The sequence below is a fragment of the Takifugu flavidus genome, chromosome 4, assembly GCF_003711565.1.
Source record: "Takifugu flavidus isolate HTHZ2018 chromosome 4, ASM371156v2, whole genome shotgun sequence".
Classification (NCBI taxonomy): domain Eukaryota; kingdom Metazoa; phylum Chordata; class Actinopteri; order Tetraodontiformes; family Tetraodontidae; genus Takifugu; species Takifugu flavidus.
The window spans coordinates 12,775,983-12,799,726 of NC_079523.1; the positions used below are offsets into that span (position 1 = coordinate 12,775,983).

Below are 23,744 nucleotides of genomic sequence, written 5' to 3' on the forward strand. Positions count from 1 at the left end.
TGTTGGAAGACAGCCATTTTCAGGTCTCTCCAAATATTGGCATAAGTACATTCTGAGTTGTCTTTAATTTACATGTGTCTTGGCATTTGCTTATTGTCTTGCTGGAAGGTAAATGTTTGTCACAGTACGAAAGTCTTTTTAAACAAAATTCAGGTGGCCTTTTAGTATCTCTTTCCGAGGAGAGGCTACTGACTAGCCACCCTGCCATAAAGCTCATATTGGTGGAGTGTGTTAGTGATGCTGACCTTGTGGAACTTTTTCACATTTGTACATGAGATCTCTGGTGATCATCCAGCATCATGATCACTGACTTCTTGATCAGATCTCTTTTCGAGACCCTTTTCCCATGATCAATTTGATCAGACCACCATCTCTGGGATGGGGTTCAAACATTTTCTATTTTACATTAATGGAGGCTACTGTCTTCTTAGAAACAGCTGAAATTTATCATCAGATCTTTGTCTTAATTCAATCCTTAACTTTCCTATGTATCTACTCTCACTTGAAATAGAGTATGGCAATCTGTCACAGGACTCTCCTCGTGATGTGGAAACAAGAGAAATGGAAACCCACAAGGTTAAAGTTCAACTGTCATACAGGGTATGAATGCTTTCCAACCACATTGTAAAAGGTCAGAAACCGTATGAGTTGTAAGGGGGATGTTCTCAATGATGCCTACTGACAAAAGAAAATCCACTTCATATTAAGCTGCAAAATCATTATCTCAACACTGCTTGCCAATTCAAAAATGAAACAATTTTTATATAAATTTATGATTTGAAATCATCTAACTTTAACAAATTACAGGACTGGAAGTACTTTATGGTTAAAACGCTTCATCAGTTTGCAGCAAATTTAAATCAGTAATACTCTCATTTTTTTGGATAGCACTGGTTTGACAAAGATTTCACTCTGCAATATGATTTATTTTAATCACTGCCAGCAAAAGATTGTGCACATATCTTTTGCATTTATATTGTAATTTATGTTAAAATATGCTGATTCTTTTGTAAACTTTGATGTTGATAATAGCATAAGCATTCTCTATCCTCTATTGGCAAGCTATATGACATATATGATGGAGAAACAATTCATATGAATGAGAATATTACAAAAATGAACATCACAATACTTTTACATACATTTCCACTGGAAAAAATGCACTGTTTTTTTTTTTGCTATTTTGCATGTTTCAGTAAGGCTGCCTCTAAATGATAATGATTGTGAACAAAAGAGCAAACAGTCTCTCCTTCATAGAGAGCTTTTAGTATTAATTGTGTGCAGCAGCCACGTGCAGGTTTTTAGTATTGCTCCTACCATCATATGTTCCACTTTCCAGTAGAAGTCCACTTTCCTCCAAGATCCTGAAGTCTCCAACACTAATGAAGTTGTAGTCGACCCCTGGCACTTCCCCATCACGAGGGAGTCGCGTTGTACCTGGAGAGGAAATGTTTTTTAGATGAAACATGAAGAATTAAAATGGTCATATTTGTCATGCACATTTATATTCTCATTTCAGGTAAGGAAATCGATATTCATATTGTAGCTGAAACACAACAACAACAATATGCTATGTTCCGAACAGATTTTTGGGAAACAACCATTAATTGACACTTTTGCCTTCCCCATAGAAAAGGGACAGCCAAGGTTGCAGCAGGGCTTTTACACATTTATAAAATGAGTTCTTTTGTCATTTTGGAATGGAAACACCAGAAAACCCTGTGAGAAATGGAAAATTGATGTCGGACTTTGGACTTCTGAAGGGCATAATTCATTTGAATCAGTCACTATATCTGTTTAAATCTATGAGTAACTGCAAAAAATAGCATAGAAGGCTTAGGTAATACAATATAGTCGGTTTAATGAATGCAAATAACTATGGATGAAGTCACAGTCTATTTTAGGACTGATAGGAGGTTTTTTTTCTTTTTGATGTAAGACCACTAAGTAGAAATGGACTGAGTGGCTAATGGCTAATTAGGTTGTCTGATAATAATCCTGTAACCTCCATTTTGGGTACTTCAACTAAATGCAGAAGGGCACAATAGCTATTTGTTACACGGGAGGTTGAGCAAAGCGAAAAAGCATGAAAAAATCATCTGCATTACATTCAACAGCAATCTCTGCTGCCTAGATTCTCTGTCACCGGTAGTTAAGGGGCAGACTTCTACAGTCGAAAGCAGAGGCCATCGCTTATTTTAGGATCACTTCTATTCACAGAACAATTTAATTGTTGGACATATTATTCAAAAAAGGCAAAGACTTGATTAAAATGTTTGTAATGTGAAGAAAAGAATGTCTCATTTTGACATAAATCACGAAATAATTACAGGGTCAGAGACAATTTAACGACAGCAAAGTCAACACCACAAAAAGAACTACAAGAAGGACTCTATTGGGCTGGATTTGCTGCCAGAAGAATTGCTGAAAAGGGACGACTGCTGCAATTAGTTTGTTTTTAAAGGTCACTTGGTGTTGTATACTTGACCTGTCAGACCTGGATAAAGTGATTAGCGACACCAAGCCCAAAAAATTAACAGTGAGGCTGTCATGCATATTCTAGTACTCAGATGATGCATAGATTTTCTACTGGAACTTGTTTATCACTATATTTATATTAATTTAAACTAACACCTATATTTTCTCACCTAATTGGACTACCAGGGCACCACTGCACTAGGGGATAAAAAGTGGTTTAAAAATTAGCAAACTTCCTTTCCTGGGTGAACCTTGATGCCACTGTGTATCAACCCAAACATACGTAGCTGACATTGCATGACATGTCAGAAGAATGCAAACTTGTTTCCCATTTACTGCTGGTTCTAGTCATAAATGTCCCCTTCAACCTATTAACCTGATCCACAGTTATGTACCTGCCAAGTTTCTCCCAGAACTATCGCCCTAAGTGCCACAGTTGTGAAGCATAAAGTGATTATTGTGATTATCACTTTGGAAAAATCAAATCAATCTTTATTTATATCGCGTCTTATACAATCAAAATTGTTTCAAGGCGCTTTCCAGAATCCCAGGGCCTAACCCCAGACAACAGCAAGAAACCTTGAGCAGGACCAGGCTCATGTAGGGGGACCCTCCTGCTGATGGCCTACTGGGTCAAGAGAGAGGAGAGGAGAGGAGAGGAGAGGAGAGGAGAGGAGAGGAGAGGAGAGGAGAGGAGAGGAGAGGACGGGCACAGAGCACAGAAACACATACAAAAATACACTATTTATACAGCGGGTCAGCGGGGTTGGAGGTTGTCATGCAGCTCCGAAGACGGCGATACCTGTAAATGAATACAGAAGGAGGGGGGGAAAAGAAGCAGAAAACCTACACAAGAATCAGCATAACTAGTCTGCTTGATGAGGAGGAGGAAAGGAGAGAAGAGGAGAGGAAACCATGACCCAGTGGGGTGACAGAGGCCTGTCAGGTGATCATGTTTCCGGACCCCGGCAGCCTTGGCCTATAACAGCATAGCTAAGATGTTAACCTAATGATTAGACAACCCTGAGTTTTTCCTGAGTTAAGGAGGAGGAAATTTAAAGACATCCAGGACTTTATGTCTTTAAGACAGGTCTGAGGCTTCACTAACTTCTCTGTCTCCTCTGGTTTCATGGATAAATAAAGCTGAGTGTCATCAGCATAACAATGAAAATTTATCCCATGCTGCCGAATAATATTCCCTAAGGGAAGCATGTACAAGGTGAAGAGGATTGGTCCAAGTACAGAACCTTGAGGAACTCCATGGCTAACCCTACTGTATGAGGAGGGAACACCATGGACATGAGCAAACTGGTATCTATCAGATAAATATGATCTAAACCAGTCTAGTGCCGTCCCTTTAATCCCAATCATATGTTCCAGTCTATGTAACAGGATGCTGTGATCAACTGTATCAAAAGCAGCACTGAGGTCCAGCAGAACCAGCATAGAGACCAGTCCATGATCTGAAGCTATGAGAAGATCATTAGTAACTTTAAGAAGTGGTGTTTCTGTGCTGTGATGAGCTCTAAAGCATGACTGAAACATCTCAAACATGCTGTTCCTCTGCAGGTGCTCCAGTAACTGAGTCACCACCACCATTGGCCTATAATTTGCTAATACATCAGGATCTAGTGATGTTTTTTTAAGCAACGGCTTAATCACTGCCACCTTGTAGGACCGGGGTACATAACCTGTCACTAAAGAACCATTGATCTGGTCCAGGATAGAACTGCCTATCAATGGTAAAACATCCTTCAACAGGTGTGTTGGGATGGGATCTAAAAGACACGTGGTGGTCTTGGATTTCTGAATTAGCGAGGACGCCTCAGAAAAATATATAGGGCTGTAGGAGTTTAAGGGCTCGTTGGAGAACCTGTATGTTCCCACAGTCAGCGCAACTGGTGATGGTCCAGTTGTTGGGATGGCCTGGTTAGCTTTTTCTCTGATGGCTAGAACTTTATCAGTGAAGAAGCTCATGAAGTCTTCACCACTAAGGGAAGAAGGGATACGTGGATCTAAAACACTGTGACTCTTGGTTAGTTTGGCCACAGTGCTGAAAAGAAACCTGGGGTTGTTCTTATTCCCCTCAATTAAAGAAGAAAAATAAGCTGTTCTCGCCTTGCGAAGGGCCTTTTTGGAAACAATGGAGTGGGTATTCCCTTTCAAGTGAATTTCCCCAAAATAAAAGCCTGTCCAACACTTGGATTTGGCTTCCTTTCACAATCCTCCCAAGGTTCTGTTTATTCTGTTTGTTATTCCATTCAACTTTTGATTCATGTGCTTAAGGACAGCACTCTGAGAACAGCTAACTGTCCTTGTGTAGCGTATTAATGATTGTCTTCTGGAAAACAGTTAAGTCAGCAGTCTTACCCAAGAATGTTCAGGCTTTAAATTAACCTTAAGTTTTTATGTTTTTATTTATTTATTTCATTTTATTATATATACCAAAAACACTATACAAATAAATTAATATAAAAAGAAAGCTACGAAAGCCCACAAAAAAAGCAATTTCCAACCCTTGGGGGGTTGGAGAAGAGAGGTGCTGCTTGCTTTTGATGCTGCTGTGCCCAAGAGTTTGTCATTGCCTGAGGAGAACTCATTCTGTGTGTAATTAAAACCTCGATCGCACCGAAGGATGGTGCCTGGCTAAGTAGAATCGCTCAGCAGTGGACCTGGGAAATATTTTGAGCAAAGCATCTGTATGAGTTTCAGAATCAATGCTGTGTAATGTCTCCTGCTGATGGAATTACAGTACTAAAAATCAACTGGTGTTTTAAAAGCAGTGTCAAATGTGTTTACTATACTAGCAGCATTGCCACATTAAACAACTGCAAAACCAATGAATCCTTTTTGTAATGTATTAAAACTTCAGTGTGTAATTTTACTTTTTGCTGTTGTTTTGCCCAGCTAAATCTAAATTTAAAAGAATGATGCAAGCATTATAATTGTTTTATTCTTTGCAAAAAACAAAGCTTGTAAATCCATTTTCTACCACTTTTCCCTTAACAGGGACACAGGAACAAAGATTTTAGGTTGCAATATTAACATTTTATCCAAACTTTTGTTTTAGCAATCTGTTACTGATTACAGCAGAGAACAATAGATGGCTTTGGCAGAAAGGGGATGACAGGAAATTAGAGGTTTTTCATGGAAAAGAAGGCTTTTGTATTTTTTTTAGCAATATGTTGATGAATTACACAAGTAAATAGGCTTATAAACATCATGTAAAATGTTCTTTGTCTAGTTGCTATGGTGACATGCATCATTGTGATCCTTGTAAAGTTTATCTGGATCTGCTTAAAAGCTTATATGGTCTGTAAATACAGCTGAGAGCTCATTTTCTTTTCACATTTGCTTTTGTGAGTATAAAAGGTGTTGTTAGCTATGAGGTACTTACAAGGGATGGTGCGAAGGTAGAGGTTGTCCCGTATGATCTGCTGGAGCTTGTGATCCAGTGAGCCCTTCTGAAACTGCAGACTGAGGTAGTGACGCAGGTCTGTGTTCAAAACTTTACCTGCAACCACAGCAGCAGAGGCAGGGAGGTTTTATTACTACACACTATAGTGGTTCAGGGAGGTTCATGTCTGATTAATGTGACAAGTTTCCTCACATACATATTGAATTTCATTTTTTAAGGGTCAGCTTAAAGGCAGCGCATGCACATCAAAGTTTAATGTCATAAAAAAGGGGTTGGCATTTACATAATGTGTCATTGGAAATTATTTTCAAGACACCACTCATTCAGGTTTCCACTTGCTAATAGATACATCGTTAAGAAAGGCAAAAGGATTCCCCAGGAATTCACAAGAATTCATATTGAGCATGAGGTGTGTAGGCACCTCAATGATAAATGATAAATGATAGTTTTGTTCTAAGATAGTACTGAGGAGTTTAACTCCCCACCTTTATTAAGGTCAAGCTGTTGAAAACCGTGAGGATGAACATAAAATTCAGTCAAAACTAATTCATTTTAGTAACACTGACAGTGTTGCAGACTCACTTTCCAAACAGAATGTATCTGTCCTCTAGTTACAGCTAAGACCTTAAATCCTCATTGAATCATCTTTTAATTTCGGTTGGATCACTGAGTTTCAGCAGTTTAGGCGGAGGGTTAAGGTTAAATGGCTATTTAAAAGTCCAATCTCAAATGCTAAATCCCTTTAATCATTAAAAGTAAATGAATTTGTGATAAAAGAGCGGTTACTAAGGGATATTTGTCCCAGAAAAACAAGGGGTGGGACATGGTGTCAAAAACTAATCTTTATTTGAATGCTTTGCATTCAAAGAAATGAAGTTATTTAACTAAACTGGGAATTGCCAAAGACAAAACATTGGGATTGTTCAGCTAGCTTTACAGTTTTCACAGGTCTCAAAGGTTTCTCTCAACGGATGAGCAAAGCCAATAGCTTAAAATGGAGATTTTCTGAAAAAAATCTGAAAAGAAAATCTCATCTTTGCTTTCATCTCCTAGAATTGCTAAAAACAAGGAAGAAGAAACAGATAAGGCATACTCTATTACATAGACAGGAGAGGAAAATCAAAAATTTATCATATGTTTAGTACACACACACACACACACACACACACACACACACACACACACACACGCACACACACACACACACACACACACACACACACACACGCAATCATTGAGGAAGAGGTGCCAGAGTGACTAAACAGCACTAAACAGGCAGTCTGAGCATTTAAGGGGTTTAGTACTTTGCTCATGGGCACCTGAAATATCTTGGTACCTCTCCTGCCTCTAACATATTTTCTAATTGTTGGTCTGCAACTGGGACTCAAACCAAAAACCCTCCAACTTCCATTCCAGTCAACAGACTGTGGAACCACCACCCCTAAGGAAGTTCAGGCAAAGTTTGAGGCAGAGAAAGACTTCCCAGTTCTCTTACACAAGCAAGGAAAAAGAAGTTTGATGAGGACTTTGTAAAACAGGAATAGATCTTCACTGTCTACCAGCCTTCAGCATCAGTGTGAGCCTCATCCTTTCACAGAGCAGAAAAGCTTGTCTTTGAAACTATTTACTGAGAAATAACCCCTTTTTTCACAACATCTTTAAAATTCTGAGTAAGTCATCCCTCTATAGCCATGCTGAGGGTTTAAGCTGCCTGGTATGTTCCAATCTACCCAGGTTTCTTGTCAGGTTTAAAGGCTGTTATCCACAGATGTCTAAACCCTTTGATGCTCCTTTTATTATTCCAAAGACTACACTTAAATACTAATAATTATAATAATAACTTTTTTTCCCTTGTCTGCTATACCCCTTTGGTGGTCACATGACGGATGTTGCATATGAGAAAAGGCAGGGTACACCCCTGAATGGGTTGGCAGTTCTTCCAGGGCTCTATGTAAGCATTTGAGTGTTTGGTGCCTTGCTCAAGGGTACCTCGGCAATGCTCTGATATGTGCTCTGAAAGTGCCCTGTGCTCTTTGGAGCATTTAGAGATAATCGTTCTTTCTAAATTTCTTTTAAACTCTGTTCTCTGAAATTAAAGCTCACTTTTAACTCCTACCTACTGTGAAATTAAATAATTCATTTTTAAAAGTGCTAAATTTGTGTTAGTATTGATGGCATCTTGTGACAATTTCATCAAAGTATGATAAATGTCTTTTATTTGAAGCATGAAAAATTGAAAACCTTCGCTTTATTTCCCATATGTGCCCTTCTACCATCACATTTTGGCCATCACACATACGCAGGCAACCCTGTAAGCATTTATTTTATATATAGAGATGCATCCAGTTACAGTTTCAACAAGCACTAATGGTCTCAAGTTTTTTTAATGTTAGGATCTAACCAAGCATCATTATTTCATTAGTCAGGAGTGAGCACAGGCTCTTTGAATTATGAATGATATTCTCAGGTTATCTTAATACTGCTGACCCCTTAATTAAGCCGTGCCTTCTTCTTTTTTTTTTGCTTATTTTGTGGAAAGCGATGCAGGATATGTTGGAAAAGTACAAAGTCACCCAAGGGAATCCCACATCACTGTGTTGCCTTTTCAGCTAGCATCAGCAGTAAAGTCTACCTTTTAAAAGCTGGAAGCTTGGAGAAAAAGTGCACTGTATATGCAGTAGTGGAGGTCGGCAGACACCCCCAGGAAAGTGACAGACTGTACCAACACCTCAGTCAGGAGCCAAAACATTAGCTTAACAAACAGAACTAAGCATGTATCATGCAGCTGACTTTTACCCTGTGACTATGCAAAATCCAAGACTTAAATTTGTTTGCTTCCTTAGAAAGATGATGTAAGACTGGGGACACATCATATCACTGTTTCAAAGAAGGCACAGAGATATTTTCAGCAAGAAGATTTAATGATTGACCATCTACAGCCTTGGTGTTATGCAGCAGTGTTTTTGTTACATGCTCCTGTTTAATTCACCGATGAGAACACATAAGGTGCACCAAAGGGGGCATCTGCTCCAACCACTTAGTATGACCCAAGGGAACACCTCCAATACTCCTCTAGTCATTAGTATTAGAGTTTAGAATGTGCAGGAATTAGGTACCGGTAGTTGTATTCACTAAGTAGCATACAATCATAAATTAAATTGAATTATTAAATATATTGAATATATGAATTGGGAAAAATTAAAAAGTACACATCAAAGGCCACCAGTGGAATTAAAATGAAATGGGTTCATAAAAAGCATTGCATTATGCAAAACTATCATCAAATGTAATCTAAGCAATTTTCAGACCCCAAACAGCAGGGCAGAAATATTTTTAGGCTTTCATTCCTGCGCTCCCTTTTTGTCTTTTCTGTATGTTTCTGATTTCTGCAGTCCCTATTCTGAGATATTACCCTGAGGTGCTTCTTACACTCTGTGCTTTTAAATTTTTCTCTCAAATGCTCAGCTTCACCCTTACTCACAGGCACACAGACGCTACTTGTGCTCCACCCACCCACATGAAAAAGGCTCTTTTTTTTCATCATGCAGCATGTGACATGTTGACAACATCCTCTTCATCAAGCTGTTGCCCTGTGGCGCTCATTCAGTCCCCCGGACAGAGCACCACCATCAATGAGACCTCTGGTTGCACTCCCTTCATAATTCTTCTGGCCTGATAGCAAACTCCACCCTCCAACCCTCACCCCCTCTCCCCGTTCTGCTCCAACCTTACTGCTTTTTGTGTCCATTTTAAGGGACAACATGGCCCTCAGGGCAGCACCGGGTGACAAGTTTGGAGAAAGATGTCCGCTGAGGTTTTCAGACAGCTGTGAGAACAGGATCACGAGGCATCCAGTTGAATCCACTCAGAGGAGCGAAGAGCATGTGTGTTGTCCCTGGCATATAATCTCACACCTCACGTTGCACTGTCAGATGAATTTTCTCTATTTATATAACTAGAATGTAGAGTTTGCTATGGCCGGAGGACCCTGTATAGGAGTAGCCAGTGCAGAACTGTCTGCTTTTGTAGTGAGCTGTGAAAGCTTGTTGATTTGCCTCTTCTACTCATTTCCATTTCACATACCTCAATGGATCAATATTTGTGAATAAATTAGTAAATTAAAATAAATAAATTGAAATATTCAGGCCCAAGGCACTCTCGTGTTTATTTCTTTTATCAGTTTAATGGACAAAAAAATACTGAGAAGATGCTACAAATGTTTTTACAATGTTGATATGGCAGTAAGAAATTCTGAAACAAAAAAGTCATTCTTTTCTTGTAAAGCTAAAGTCAACTGTTTTATTATTTTTAATAGAACTTTAAAAATATATATATATACAGTTAATTATTTTTGCCCATCACATTAAGCCACAGCCACTGGGATGAAATGATATATGGCACATGTTCATAAGATGTTTTCTACTGATCTCACACATGCAAAGGGATATACTTCATATGCTTTTGTATCCTGCCCTTCCCCCAAAACAGGAATGAACAGAAATATAGGGGCATCATCTAGTACTAGTATGGGTGCAATCACCTCAACGTAACACCATAAGACAAACAAGGTTATGAGCGACTACTGTCCAGCCCCTGAACATTCAGAGACTGGACATTGTTTTGGTCTATGGAACGGATGTTCAAATTGAAAATCAGTTGGACAGAAAACATAGATGTCCTGATGCCACAGTGGTGGCCACTGCATAGATTGTTGGCATCTATGATGTGACTGTGCAGCAGCTCCTTCAGCCACAGTCAGTGGAACCCCCAGTGTAGGTAGGAACATTAATGCAGGTCTTCCATCCAGTCCACATAAATACTCTGAAACGGTTTCAATCTTCAATCTTAATTCAATTGACCTAAAATGTTAACAATTTTTGTATACATGGTCACTATATGTCTGTTTATAGATCATAGTGCCTTTTCTCCAACATTGGTCTGCTGTTGAGCTGCTATGACAATTGAATTTCCCTGAAGTGAGATTAAGGGACAATCTACCGGTAATCTTATTTTGTCTCATCCGTTACATCCGTCACTGCTGATGTAACGGAGGAATGACCTTCCTCCTGTAAAGAAACAATTGGGCCGACTCAGCAGAACTGCAGAAGTCAATGTAGGCTAAGTGAACAGCAACATGAACAGCTGGAGTGCAAAGAGCTGCAGAGTTCCTGTGATTAAATGAGGGGGCAGAAGAAGGAGTCCGAGTCCCAGACAGATTGAGAACTGGGTGGGGAAAGAAGGCAATAGAGGGGAAGGAGTTGTTACATGTTGTTGCTCTATTTTGCAAGTTTCCAGATGCTTTACTTTTAAAGTACTCACACTTCAGTTCCAGTTGTAAGTAGGTCATTTGAAAACATGTGCTCTTTTTGAAGTATCTTTTAAACAGTTTCTGGATTTGCTAAAGAAACTAAATTGTATAATTAATCAGGCCTTAATGTAATTTTGGACTATGTCTAGGAAGCTCAAATACTCACAGTAGATCATTAGTGATGATCAATAAATTTGATACACTGCAACTAAATGTGTTAGTTGAGACTGGATCGTTAATGAGAGAGAGGAACCGCTTTCACACCGAAATAAAAGGTAATTCCTGGAACTTGTCTTCCAGGAAGTACAAGGGTGGGTTGATATCATCTGTATTTCTGTGGTGGATTATCTTTTGTATACGGGCTTTAAAAGATGGTTGCCTCTACATCTTGTCCTTTTTTTCCCCACAACTGTAAAACCCTCAGCAAATTTGTCTTGGCAGAATTTCAGTCTTTGGTCCTCCCACTTGTTTTTCTCTTTACATGTATTCTCAAATTTAAGACTCCAGCTTTTCTTTATATCAAAATTCACATCACATGGCTCCCTCTTTAAAGAACTGCCCACAACACATGCCTCTGTCTTAACATTAATGTGCTCTGTGCATAATGAGACAGCTGGAGAATAAAGTCAGACACACAAACAAGCACACACATGTTATATCCCATGTGGGTTTCCATTTGGCATCTGGCTGTGGCAACATGTCAGTGAAACCTCATAAAAAGGGGCATTCATGCATTCAACTAATGCTTGCACCACATTAGTGGGGGCAAAATGGCCTTAATCATTAATGCATGTATCTAATTGAGAGTGACACACACCTCAGACTACCTCACACTATCAATTTGTGTAAATTAACCAGTCCACAGTTGTGTTAGTGACTTTTGGGGCTTATTTGAGACCTGCATTATAGATTAACTCATAGTAAAAAATTATGTTTTCACAGTTTTTGGTGGGTTTCTTTGTATAAACCTGCACAATTTGGAATAGTGAATAAACAGTTGTTTCCATCTTAAAGTAAATAATATTATCTATTTTTAGGGTACCATGAAAAATAACGATGGTTGATGCATCTTCATTTCCACCATTGCACCAAAATAATGAAATAAAGTGAAATGAACAAAAGCTAGTCATTTTGAAAGAGAAATTTAATTTGGATGCTGAGTCGGAGTGATAGAAAATTAACAGTGTCTCTATTGTGAGCAGAGATCAGACAGTCACGATGCACCCCCTGTTTTAATGCCATACACTAATGACTCACTCATAATCACTCATAATAATATGAATCAGATTAGACAATTGAAGTGCAATGATGTATTATCTTAGAACCAAAATATTTAAGAGAGATTGAAAAATTAATGGAGGGGAAGTTTAAAAGCTATGCTGTAACCTTTTATGGAGTGTGAAGAACATGTTTTAGCTTGACTATCTTCTGCTGTCATGGACTCCAATTAACAAGTCTGTTTTTCACTTCCTGCACACTCACATTAGACATCATGCAACACAGTTTAGGAGGCACAGTGTGACTCTAGTCGGCTGTGTTGTACTCCAGTTGCAGGCGTGTCTGTGTAATCCCAAACTCGTTATCAAATCGAGTCTCTATAAAAGTCAAGTCATGTAGTTTGCAGAGCTAGAGTCTGGCCAGACATTCAATAATTTATGGGTTGAGAAAACAGTAAGAAAGAATAGACTAGCCAATAAAACTGAATGGAAATGGTCCAACATTTTAGAGTAGTTAGAATTATCAGAATTCGCAAAAGCCAGGTTTTTGATGTCCGGCTGATACTCAAGTCTTTTTCAGAGCTAATAGAAAAAGAAGGTATTTCCTTACCTTAAGTCACCTTAAGGCTGTGCAAACACAGAGATTTTTGAGTGTAAAGAAACTACTTAAATATTGCTCACTGGGGGTACTAAATAATTTCTTTAAATGTATAAAGATTCAGAAATACCGAAAATAAGGAAGAATAAATATAATTAACCCAGGACTTAATTCGCCAAAAACAAGTGAAAATAATGATTCCACCAGCTGTCTGAATGATTACAGAAAGAGAGCCTATCAGAGTCATCTTACTTAGTGGCAACAGACAGGCATCTGGAAATGGGGTTGTCATTAATCCCGGTCTTAGCAGAACAGAGAAGGGGAAGCTCACTTTCTCTCCGTGAGGGGCTTCAGTGAGTGACAGCGTGAAAAATTAGGATCATATCATAACCATTAATTTAGTGGAATGATAAGCTTGAAATGGAACAGTAATTGTTGATGTGCTAGCCGTGTTGTTGGCAGACAGCAGCAAAGGTGCCAGTTTAGTAGAGGAAGAAATAGAGACAGCAAGATGATGTGGACGCCAGATCATACTGTGAGAATGTGTGCGTCACTCTTACATTTTCCATTACAGTTTCCTTTTATTCAAGGTAATGTCCAGAGAGCTGGACTGAAGGACAGAGTACATGATGGATGTGTCATTATATTGTTTAGCAAAAGGTGCAGCTCACCGCATAATTCATCTCTCTGTGCTAAGACCTTTCCAGCAGTTTCTACTTTGTCAGTGTGGCTTCTTGGCCAAGGACAATATCATCCTTTCTGCACCATGTTAAAAGTCTGCCCATGGCATTTTTTTGTTGATTGAGCTGAAAGCATCCTCGGGCATAAAACGCCTCTATTGAAATTGCACAGTGCTACAAATATTATGCGTATATGTGTATTTCACTCTTAGACACATGCGTGCCTATTCAATAACAGTGTTAAACAAAAGTAAATAGTCACTATGCGAGGAGATACGCTACAGAAGATAGAGAAGTGATTTTCACTTTGCTTGGGATGTTTTATTTTAAATGACTTTAATCAGACTTTGTGAGATACACAAGGTGAATATTTGTGTATGAATTACATGAACGGGTGAAAATATGAGCTTGACCGCTGTACCTTGTTTGGTCTTTTTTACGGCAATAACTGGCAATACAAAGTTACTGGTGTTACTTGGTTTGACAATTGGCCCTTTTCTTTCTCAAATCATAAGGCTTCCTCAGTACTTAGTTTCAAGCAATGGTTCTGTTTCAGGCTCCTCGCAAATAGAAAAACATTATTAAAAAAAAACAAGTGTCTTGTCTTTCCTTTGTGTTATGTTGGTTTATTAAAGTTCCTAATTCTACTTAATGGTGATAAATAGATTAGGGAAAAGTGACTCATATATTAAATTTGTTCCCACCGTTTAATATACTGTATTTAAGTCCCTGAGCTCCCTTCTGAGTGATGGTGTTTATTTTGTTATTGTTGCTGTAGCTTGGTTCATTTTCTCTAATGTTTCACGGGTGACTTTAATAGCTTTATATTTGTCCCGGTTTGAACCATAGCCTTCTCACAACCAGTTAGGGCTATTATATAAATTTGGCTGATCTTTGTCTGTCTGCTGTTTGAAATACTCCACTACCATGAGTGGTGAGGATCCTAAACCAGTTTTTAGATACACAAATATACAAGAAAACTGGGAATTTATTTGCATACTGAAATTAAGTATTAGCAGTAGAGTTAGGGGAAGATAAAGTCGAACTTCTTGGACATAAATTCTGCTTGTGTGAGCATACAGCAAAGCTGAACCAAGCCCCTCCTGGATCCACTGCAGTTCGCCTACAGAGCTAACAGATCTGTGGACGACGCGGTCAACCTGGCCCTTCACTCCATCCTGCAGCATCTGGACTCCCCGGGAACCTACGCGAGGATCCTGTTCGTGGACTTCAGCTCTGCATTCAACACCATCCGCCCCGCTCTGCTACAGGACAAGCTGTCCCAGCTTAGTGTGCCTGACTCCCTCTGCAGGTGGATCACTCACTTCCTGACGGATCGGAGGCAGTACATGCGGCTGGGGAAGACTGTCTCGGACTCCGTCACCATCAGCACTGGATCACCCCAGTGTACTTTCCCCCCTGCTCTTCTCCCTGTACACTAACTGCTGCACCTCAAGCCACCAGTCTGTCAAACTGATCAAGTTTGCGGATGACACCACCCTCATCGGACTCATCTCCAATGGCGATGAGACTGCCTACAGGAGGGAGGTGGCTCGACTGGTGTCCTGGTGCGGACACAACAACCTGCAGCTGAATGCTCAGAAGACAGTGGAGATGATTGTGGACTTCAGGAAAGTCACAGCCCCTTTGCCCCCCCTTGCCCTCCCCCATCACCATCGCGGACTCCTTCCGCTTCCTGGGCACCACCATCACCCGGGACCTTAAGTGGGAGCCAACCATCAGCTCCCTCATCAAGAAGGCCCAGCAAAGGATGTTCTTCTTACGGAAGCTGAGGAAGCTCAAACTGCCTCCCAGGATGTTGGCGCAGTTTTATACGGCCATCATCGAGTCCATCCTCACCTCCTCCATCACCGTGTGGTATGCTGGTGCCACCGTCAGGGACAGACTAAGGCTGCAGCGCATCGTGCGCGCTGCCGAGAAGGTGATCGGCTGCAGGCTTCCATCCATCCAGGACCTGGAGATATACAGGTCCCGGAGGTGTGCAGGTCGGATCACGGCCGACCCTTCCCACCCTGGTCACGGACTGTTTTCCCCCCTCCCCTCAGGCAGAAGACTACGGTCCATTCGGACCAAAACCTCCCGCTACACAAACAGCTTCTTCCCCTCTGCCATCAGGCTGCTGAACACCAAGTGACTTATCACTTAAGCACCATGAACAGCAGCCAGTCGGACTCACGAACAATACATCACATTACTCCTGCATTGACCTGCACTATTTCTTACCACTTACCTCTTACCACTTACTATTTATGTATATACTGTATATATGTCTTATTTTATTTTATTTATCTTATTCTAGTGTGGTCTTCTTTATGTTGAATGTCGCAGCGTCACACCATGACAAATTCCTAGTTTGTGTAATACTGTGTATTACATGAACAATGGCAATAAATCTGCTTCTGATTCTGATTCTGAAGAGGCACCATGGCGAGACACTCATGATGAGATATCCAGAAAATGATAATGGCTCTTCCAATAACTCGCCCTCACTCCCTGTGTACTCACTCACTGACTGCGCAGAATCTTAATCCTGGACTGACAGGGAGGAACCGAGGTGCCATTTATAAGAATGAGCGCTATTAACAAGGAACAGTACATAATGTAAGCCCATAGTGTTTGTGACAGGATACCTTGATAACATTAGATCAGCAGTGCAGAAATCATCAAAATAGAACAGAGCTGCATAGGGCCTGCTGTTTTATGCTCTGAGGTGCTCTTAAGTCTCTGTACCACTGACTGGTAAATGCACATCAATATAAATACAGTATTACTAAATACAGTATTATTAATAGTTTCAATGCTTCGGACTAAGATTCCAATGATGCAGCAATTTGAATATTGAGCTTCACCACACATAGACGATGATGATAAAGCTACATCTGGTGACTAAGAAGCTTCAAAATTATAGCCAAGATTCAACATCTGATCAGAACATAGGGCTGTTTTTTTTTTTGGGGGGGGGGGGGGGGGGGGGTTGCTACTGTGAAGGATTAACTGCTTACCCACATCACAAGGTCATATACTGACTATAGCTGCAAACACTGGGAGAGCTGAGGGAGGTTCAGGACATTTGTGATTTGGGTGTTGAAAAACAGTGTCTATTAACTTAAAATAAAACAACCGTGCAGTCTGAACTGTGCTAGATGGAACTGAAACTCTTATTTTCAAGATATCTGAGATGTTTTATTTTTGGTATACATCTTAATGGGATACTGCTTTATCTTTTGTTTTAAACTATTAGTACTGTCATTTTTTTCAATAAGCGTCTCTATTTGAGAGTCTTTTCCATCACAGAGGCATTAAGGCATAAAAAAATATCCAAACAGTAACAGGAATACAATAATCCATGTCTAAACAGATGGCTCTTGAGCTCCATTTGAAAAGTTACAATAGAGAGTAGTTTGTAACTCAGTAATTCACAATGTCTTTATTGAAAGTACTCAAAGAAAAATTGTTAATGTTCCAATAGTGACTTGGTCTGTTAAATCATCTCTCATATAGACAGTCACATGTTAACGTACAGTAATTAAAAATCTTAAAATTTACAGTCGCAGAATCCTGCAACACTACTGCTATGATGCATGTGTTGAAAAGGCCCAGCAAACAAATAGGATTAGTGAAAAGCTTCTCATCGAGCCACAGCTATCAGAAGGATGGATTACTCAGACAAAAACAACAGTAATGAGAGACAATTAATAAAATGAAATTTCAAGAAATGCTTCAGTGGTGGTTATGGGGAAAACTGCTTTTATATAAATAAACGCATGTATGCATGGATAAAATGAAAGACAAGGCAGCAAAATTTAAATTCAAGCAGAAATGAGAGGGGTCAAGAAATAAAAAGGCATTTCAGGTAGGAGAAACCTCAGGGACAAACTACATTATATTAGACTACCGGTATGTGTTTGGTGCTGTGAATGGGGTAATCAGGTCTGTGTGAAGAGGATGAGAAGGCAGAGGACAGAAGCAGTGGAGTCTAAGGTTTGATATATCTGGAGCATTAGAGGAAAGTTAGTATGCAGATACACTCCAGCACTTTCAAGACGCTGACTGGATTTGAATAAAAGAAGACCTGTGATGGGTCTTCAAATAACTTGTTTGGAAAAATCCCTGTACTAGTGAAGACCCCATGATGACATGGCTCAGGTGTGTGCTGTGGTCTGTTCATAATCTCACATAGCTTTCATCTGAAAATTATATAAATAAACTCTGTCAAGCAGGTCAGTTCCCCACATATTGTGAGACACATTATGTAGGCAGTAGTCATGCAAGGTTACATAACTTTGTAGGCTGCTTTATGATTAAACGGTTAGGGTTGATCCTCCAAAGATCAAGGGTCAAAGTTCCTGTGGAATCCAGAACATCACCAAAATTCAATAATCTGTTTCATGGCCCATGATCACAATTTTTACTGAAAATTTCATGAAAATCCATTCACATTAGTTTTTAATTTGCTAACACAGATAAAGACCAGTTAACACAACCCTTGATTAGGGGATATAAATTGTAGATAAAAAAAAGTATGGTGTATTTCTTTCTCAAACATGTACAGATATACATACTGTATCATCAGCATTTGTATTTATAAGAAATAAATTCAAACATTAAACCCCAGCAGCAACCTTTTTAGAGACAATACTTTATTATTAACCTGAAATTTATTTATCCTAATATCAGAGCAATGCCACCCTTTCGTTTTGGATTTAGCATTATTACATGAACACTGTAGTTAACACACTAATGAAACACATATGAAAACATCTGCCTCAGGAGGATGTGACTATGAACTCTCAGCATCGTGGCTACTATAGTTTCCAAATAACCCCACCCCCAAAAAATCCAAAGACTCCATTCTACACCCCAGATTCCTGGCTATTTTTGATGCCTTTGTCATTGTTTATGTTTTGATTGTCTCTTCCTATTGTTACAAGTTTTTTGTTGACCCAGGAACAACAGCTGATGTGTATTGATTCAGCCAATAGTGATCCTAGTAAATAAATAAAAATAAGTGGATCTGGTTCTACAAAAGGTAAAAGGTAAAATTTATCCAACAGCACAAATATAAATGCAGTTTTAGACATACATTCTTATATGATCAGCTATCAATACAGATTTCAAATTACATTTTCCCATCATGGAGGAATAGTGGGAAGCCACAGTGTGGCGACTGTCGGCCAGATACAGATCTTGAGCTGGCAGGTGAGCTGAATGATAAAAGAAATTGGAATAGGGAAAAATGCATAAGAAAAAATGATTGGAGCCTCTGATCTGCAGGTCATAGTGACAGATAATTTGCATTAGTTTGTAATGTGGTGTTCATTCTCATCCATAGGGACAGGGAAAAAGTATGAGATAAGATGGGCATTAGCTTTATTTAGTTTGTGTAGTTTAAATATACACCAAGAATTTGAAGATATTAATGACTCCACATGATGCTGTCACTCCTGCTGCTTTACTGTCTGAGCTTGACTTATTGAGATATTGATATTAATTTTCATGTGTATCAATGGCTCTCATCATGCATGCAGAATCAAAACCACCCTCAAGCATTAATCATGGAGTATGCAGTTGGCAGGAGACATCTGGGAGTTAGAAACAAAGTGTTTTATATACCATTAAATCTACAGTATATGCCTCTGTGCATAAGACGGTGATTATCTATATGTATTTTTTTCACTCCCATTTGGACAATTTCAACATCCATCCCAGTCTGATTCAAATTACCATTTGCCATTGTGAAATATGCAGATAAAGTGATTGTATGTGATGACCTCAGTTTTGCACGCAGACCTGAAGAGTAAAACCTGAAAGGCTTCTGATTCCGGGCATGAGCTAAGTGAGTGGATCATGATGTAACAAGATGAATCTCCTGGGAGAGGCACAGTAGAGCACAGAAGCATGAATGCATGATAGACATGGCATCTACACTCATTTTTGCACAAGGAACCCTATAGAAATGTGTTGAGCACATGAATTATTATAATTGAGCACTGTTACCTATAACAGTACATTTTAAGATTTGTGTCCCATTTTAGTCTTTTGCCACTACGATTTTAAAAACAGATTTAGCTCTGTGAATATACCCAGTGTAATTATCATTTCACTCCAATTGTGCATATCAGAGTTTGCCACAGTTCTAAAAAATATTGGAATAAAATAATCACATTTTGCTGATTTTAAAGTTACCACAAAGAAAGCGCTGTAATTTTCATCTTGTACTGTATGTGTCACTCGTTATGTTCACTGTGTGGCCTATAGAATAAATATTTAAGCGGGCCCTTTTTAAAGACATGGAGGCAAAATAATGTTAATCTTGCTTAAAACACAAAATCAAGGTGGCTTCCAAGCTAAACTGTTCCTCTAAGAATAATTTAGTTTTACTAGAAACAGTAGATAGTCCTAAATAAAACAAAACATTTTTTTCCTGATTTTTCTATTTATCAGATAAAAGTCCAAAAATTTAAAAAACATTACCATAATTTATTGTTGCATCACATTGCGTTAACTAAATGTGGACATGTCAATGTATTCAATCACATATAATGTAAAACAATACCTGACGTTAAAACAGTTTCATTTTTAAAAGGTTTTGGTAAAAGTATAATTAAAAACCACAGCAACCCATTGTGGCTGTTGAGTAATTACTTTGTATAGTAATTATCCCTCATAAACACAGTTGCTTCATGCCCCCTGAAGAATCAGCTGTAATTGTTTCTTTTGAAAGGGTATTTTCAGAGCCTTAAACTGGACAGTAAGTTTTAAAATTCCACTGTGGTGCAATGAGGCAACATTCTCGTGAAATAGAGCCCCAACAGACTCTGAAAGGGCGGTACTGGCGTGAAACAGGCATGAGAGAGGCAGTGATGGAGAGATGACTGTAGAGAGAGATGTAGAAAAGTTATTATCTGTCACTTTACATGCATGTTGCATCCTGTCTACCTGTGAAGCCTCACTGACTGGACTTTATGTGCATTAAACAAAAAGAATACAAATACACATGCATGCACATATTTTCACATTGCTCCCCTTTCTTTTCTTTTTTTTACTAAAAATCGAGAAAAGTGCTACAATGACAAAATTAAATTATGACAGTGAATACGAAATCATACATTGCATTAAAGCCCACAAATGTGTCACATTAAAGCCCAAACATCACCAAAACAAAGAAAAATCCAAACAAACCAATGGAGAATGAAAAGGTCAGAGTAAACCAAGCAATCACGCACTCTGTATTGATGTTGATCCAGTGATCCTTTAAAAAATCACAGACTACCTGTGAGTCAGTATGGTGATTTAGGGTGCGTATTTATCACACAAAATATCCACTAGGAGGGGCTCATAAGGGGTTTAGAAGGACAATGATTAATTTAATCAAGTGTGAGTGAACTTTCTCCAAAAGTCATGCCTCTCCAACAGATAATCCGCTTTCCTTGAAACGTCTCCAACAGGATTAGCCCCTGAGGGAAGTCTGGATGCGTTTAATAGTGAAGAAAAAGAGAAAGCAATATTGGGAGAGGGGGAAAAGCAATGAGTAGTATGAAGAAGTCCCAGGACAGGGACAGAGATAGGCAACCAGCATATCCAGTATAAATGAAGATGATATACAATAGAAAGGAAAAGGGAAAATTCTGAGAAAAAAAGAACTACCGGTACTTGTAAACTTGTGTTATTTTAAAGTAATATAAGAGAGCTAGCATCTTTGGGAGAGATAATTGCATATTTTATATTTACAAATATGTGAAGAAGTAATATAAAAGAAACAGCATTTCTTTTAAACCAATTCACCCAATTCCAATTTGTAAAATATGTAGGTCAGACTGATGGTGCTCCAAAAGCACCATGTCTGTCTGTCAGACAGACAGGCAGAAAGACAGATAGATCAATTACCAGGCACTTTAAAACATCTCTACTAGAGTGGATAACCAGAAAATAACAAGAGGATAAGATTCAGAAAGTACTAGGAAAATTACTTGAATGTAATAATTGATAGCTTTGGTTTAACAACAGAACAAAAGAAGCGGGCTGGTAGATGCATCCAATTCTACTGTGCACCATAAGTCGTGATTTTGTCGAGAGAAAAATGTGCAATAACTGGGTGGATAGCATAATTAACAAGACATCTAAATTAAAGCTGTTAACATTAAATAAGGAAAGAACAGGCCGGTTGTGTATAAATGCGTAGAAAAGTGTTGCCATCTGCTCATGAGCCCTGTAGTTTAAAGCAGTCGGGTGCATGGGTGCAAACTAAACTATGAGAAACAACCAGATCCTTAAAATTGAGCAAAAACTTTAAATTTCTAAAATTTCTTGCCACTGTGGCTGGAAATTCATATTCACTCAGGAAGCGGATGGGGGTATCTGGTGAAGACAATTCTGTGCCAAGGTTAGGGTTACATCTACCAATGGAGTAGTGCTGAACTACACTGAAAGCTGTAGCCTTTGATTAAGCTCTACTATTCCGGGCCTAATGCCCTAAATTATTCACTGAGTTGGTGGAGAGGGGTTGTGCAAGCCTGCTAAGTGTGCTAGCCTAAAAAAATATAATGCAATAAAGCTCACCCATGCATAATGAATGGATGACTGGAGCTTGGTGCTTTTTGTCTTGTGGAGATGGAATTAGGGAGAGTAAATCAAAAGAGGTGCTCAATGCCCACTTGGCAAATCACCAACCACCTCTGCCAGGCTGCTCTTTGGCCAAAAAAAAACAAACCTTGCTGTATCTACGATTTGCCAATCTTTTATTTCATCCAGCACAGGTTGACCCTCTTTCAATTTCAAAGAAAATGATACACGGAGGACACCATGGCTCTGAGAATTGCATCAGGGTCAGGAGAAAGCCAAGATTGTGGAATCTTTTCACATGCCTTGCTGGTTATAAATAATAGCGATTAAAAAAACACCTCAGTAGCTTAATGCAGTGCTTGATGTTAATATTGCAACTACTGAGGGTTCTGCTTTTACCACCTTTACAAAGCTGCATGAAAAAGAGTGCCAAAAATGGATGTTTATAAAAGTTTAAAACATTTGACAAATATATATAGTGATCTTGATCATAAAATTAGAAACAAAGGCAAATGTTGGTGCTTTGGCATACAACCTTAGAAATGTAAAATCTACAATATAATAAATAAACAAAATAATTGTCAAGCAATCACATTGTCCTAAAAGAGTAGGATAGTGAGATTGTCACAATCTTTTTCGATCTCCTTCTCTGTAGAGTCAAATGGTAGCCAGTGTGAGGGGATGCTGTGTGTGCTCTGTGATGGACTAGAAACATGTTCAGACTCTATTTCTGCCACAGAATAATAAGGGAAATAGTGGAATAAGAATGAGCAATGGTTAACAGAGGATGAATGCACCAGGTTGCTGCACCTCAGCGTTCTCTCACATTTGAGAGAAGTTATTATGCATTTTTTCTTTCTGTTGAATATTATTTTCAGCTTACTCTTGAGATAGCTATCTCAAGATAATTCAAAATACGAACATCATTTGTAATGGTATTAGGTAAAAATAAAAATAAAATTGTAACAAAAACAACACTTTCAGTGTGAAGGTCAGCTGTAGAGAGGAAAAAAGGTTTTATGAACACAGTTACACAACAGCACACAGTAAATAAACCGCTAAAACCAAACAGAGTGCTGTTAAGTATGCATAAGTCCTTTGAATTAGTCTTCCTGATCTGCCTTGGATGACAGCCTTTCGTGCCGGCAGAATACAATATGAGAGCATATCACCAAAACACAGAGTGTTCCCTTATGTCAACTCTTCCTCTTCACACAAACTGCAAGCACTGTATGTTTCTCAATCATTATTTTCATGCTACTCTCGCAAATATTGACATGGAAATAAAGCCGCTGCCCAGCTGTAGCTCATTTTAAGGAATATTTCTGGTTTACTGGCAAACTTTTACAATATTAATCTCTCCCTTCAGGTGCTTTTGGATATTTGGATATATGACAATAAATCTGAGTTTTCACACTTCTAATTGTGTCCACTGTGACACACCATGTAAATGCTTCAGGAC

General features: G+C 38.9%; 1 protein-coding gene across 3 annotated transcripts in view; it reads right to left on the reverse strand.

Moving 5' to 3' along the window:
- Window positions 1–23,744, reverse strand: part of LOC130524872 (membrane-associated guanylate kinase, WW and PDZ domain-containing protein 3) — a 109,624-nt gene that overhangs the window by 47,629 nt on the left and 38,251 nt on the right. For all 3 annotated transcript variants that reach the window (XM_057031358.1, XM_057031361.1, XM_057031363.1), the window contains exons 2-3: window positions 5,876–5,992; window positions 1,318–1,437 (exon numbers count right to left, since the gene is read on the reverse strand). In XM_057031358.1, the coding sequence (XP_056887338.1) occupies window positions 1,318–1,437; window positions 5,876–5,992 (237 nt within the window). The remainder of the gene's footprint in view (window positions 1–1,317; window positions 1,438–5,875; window positions 5,993–23,744) is intronic.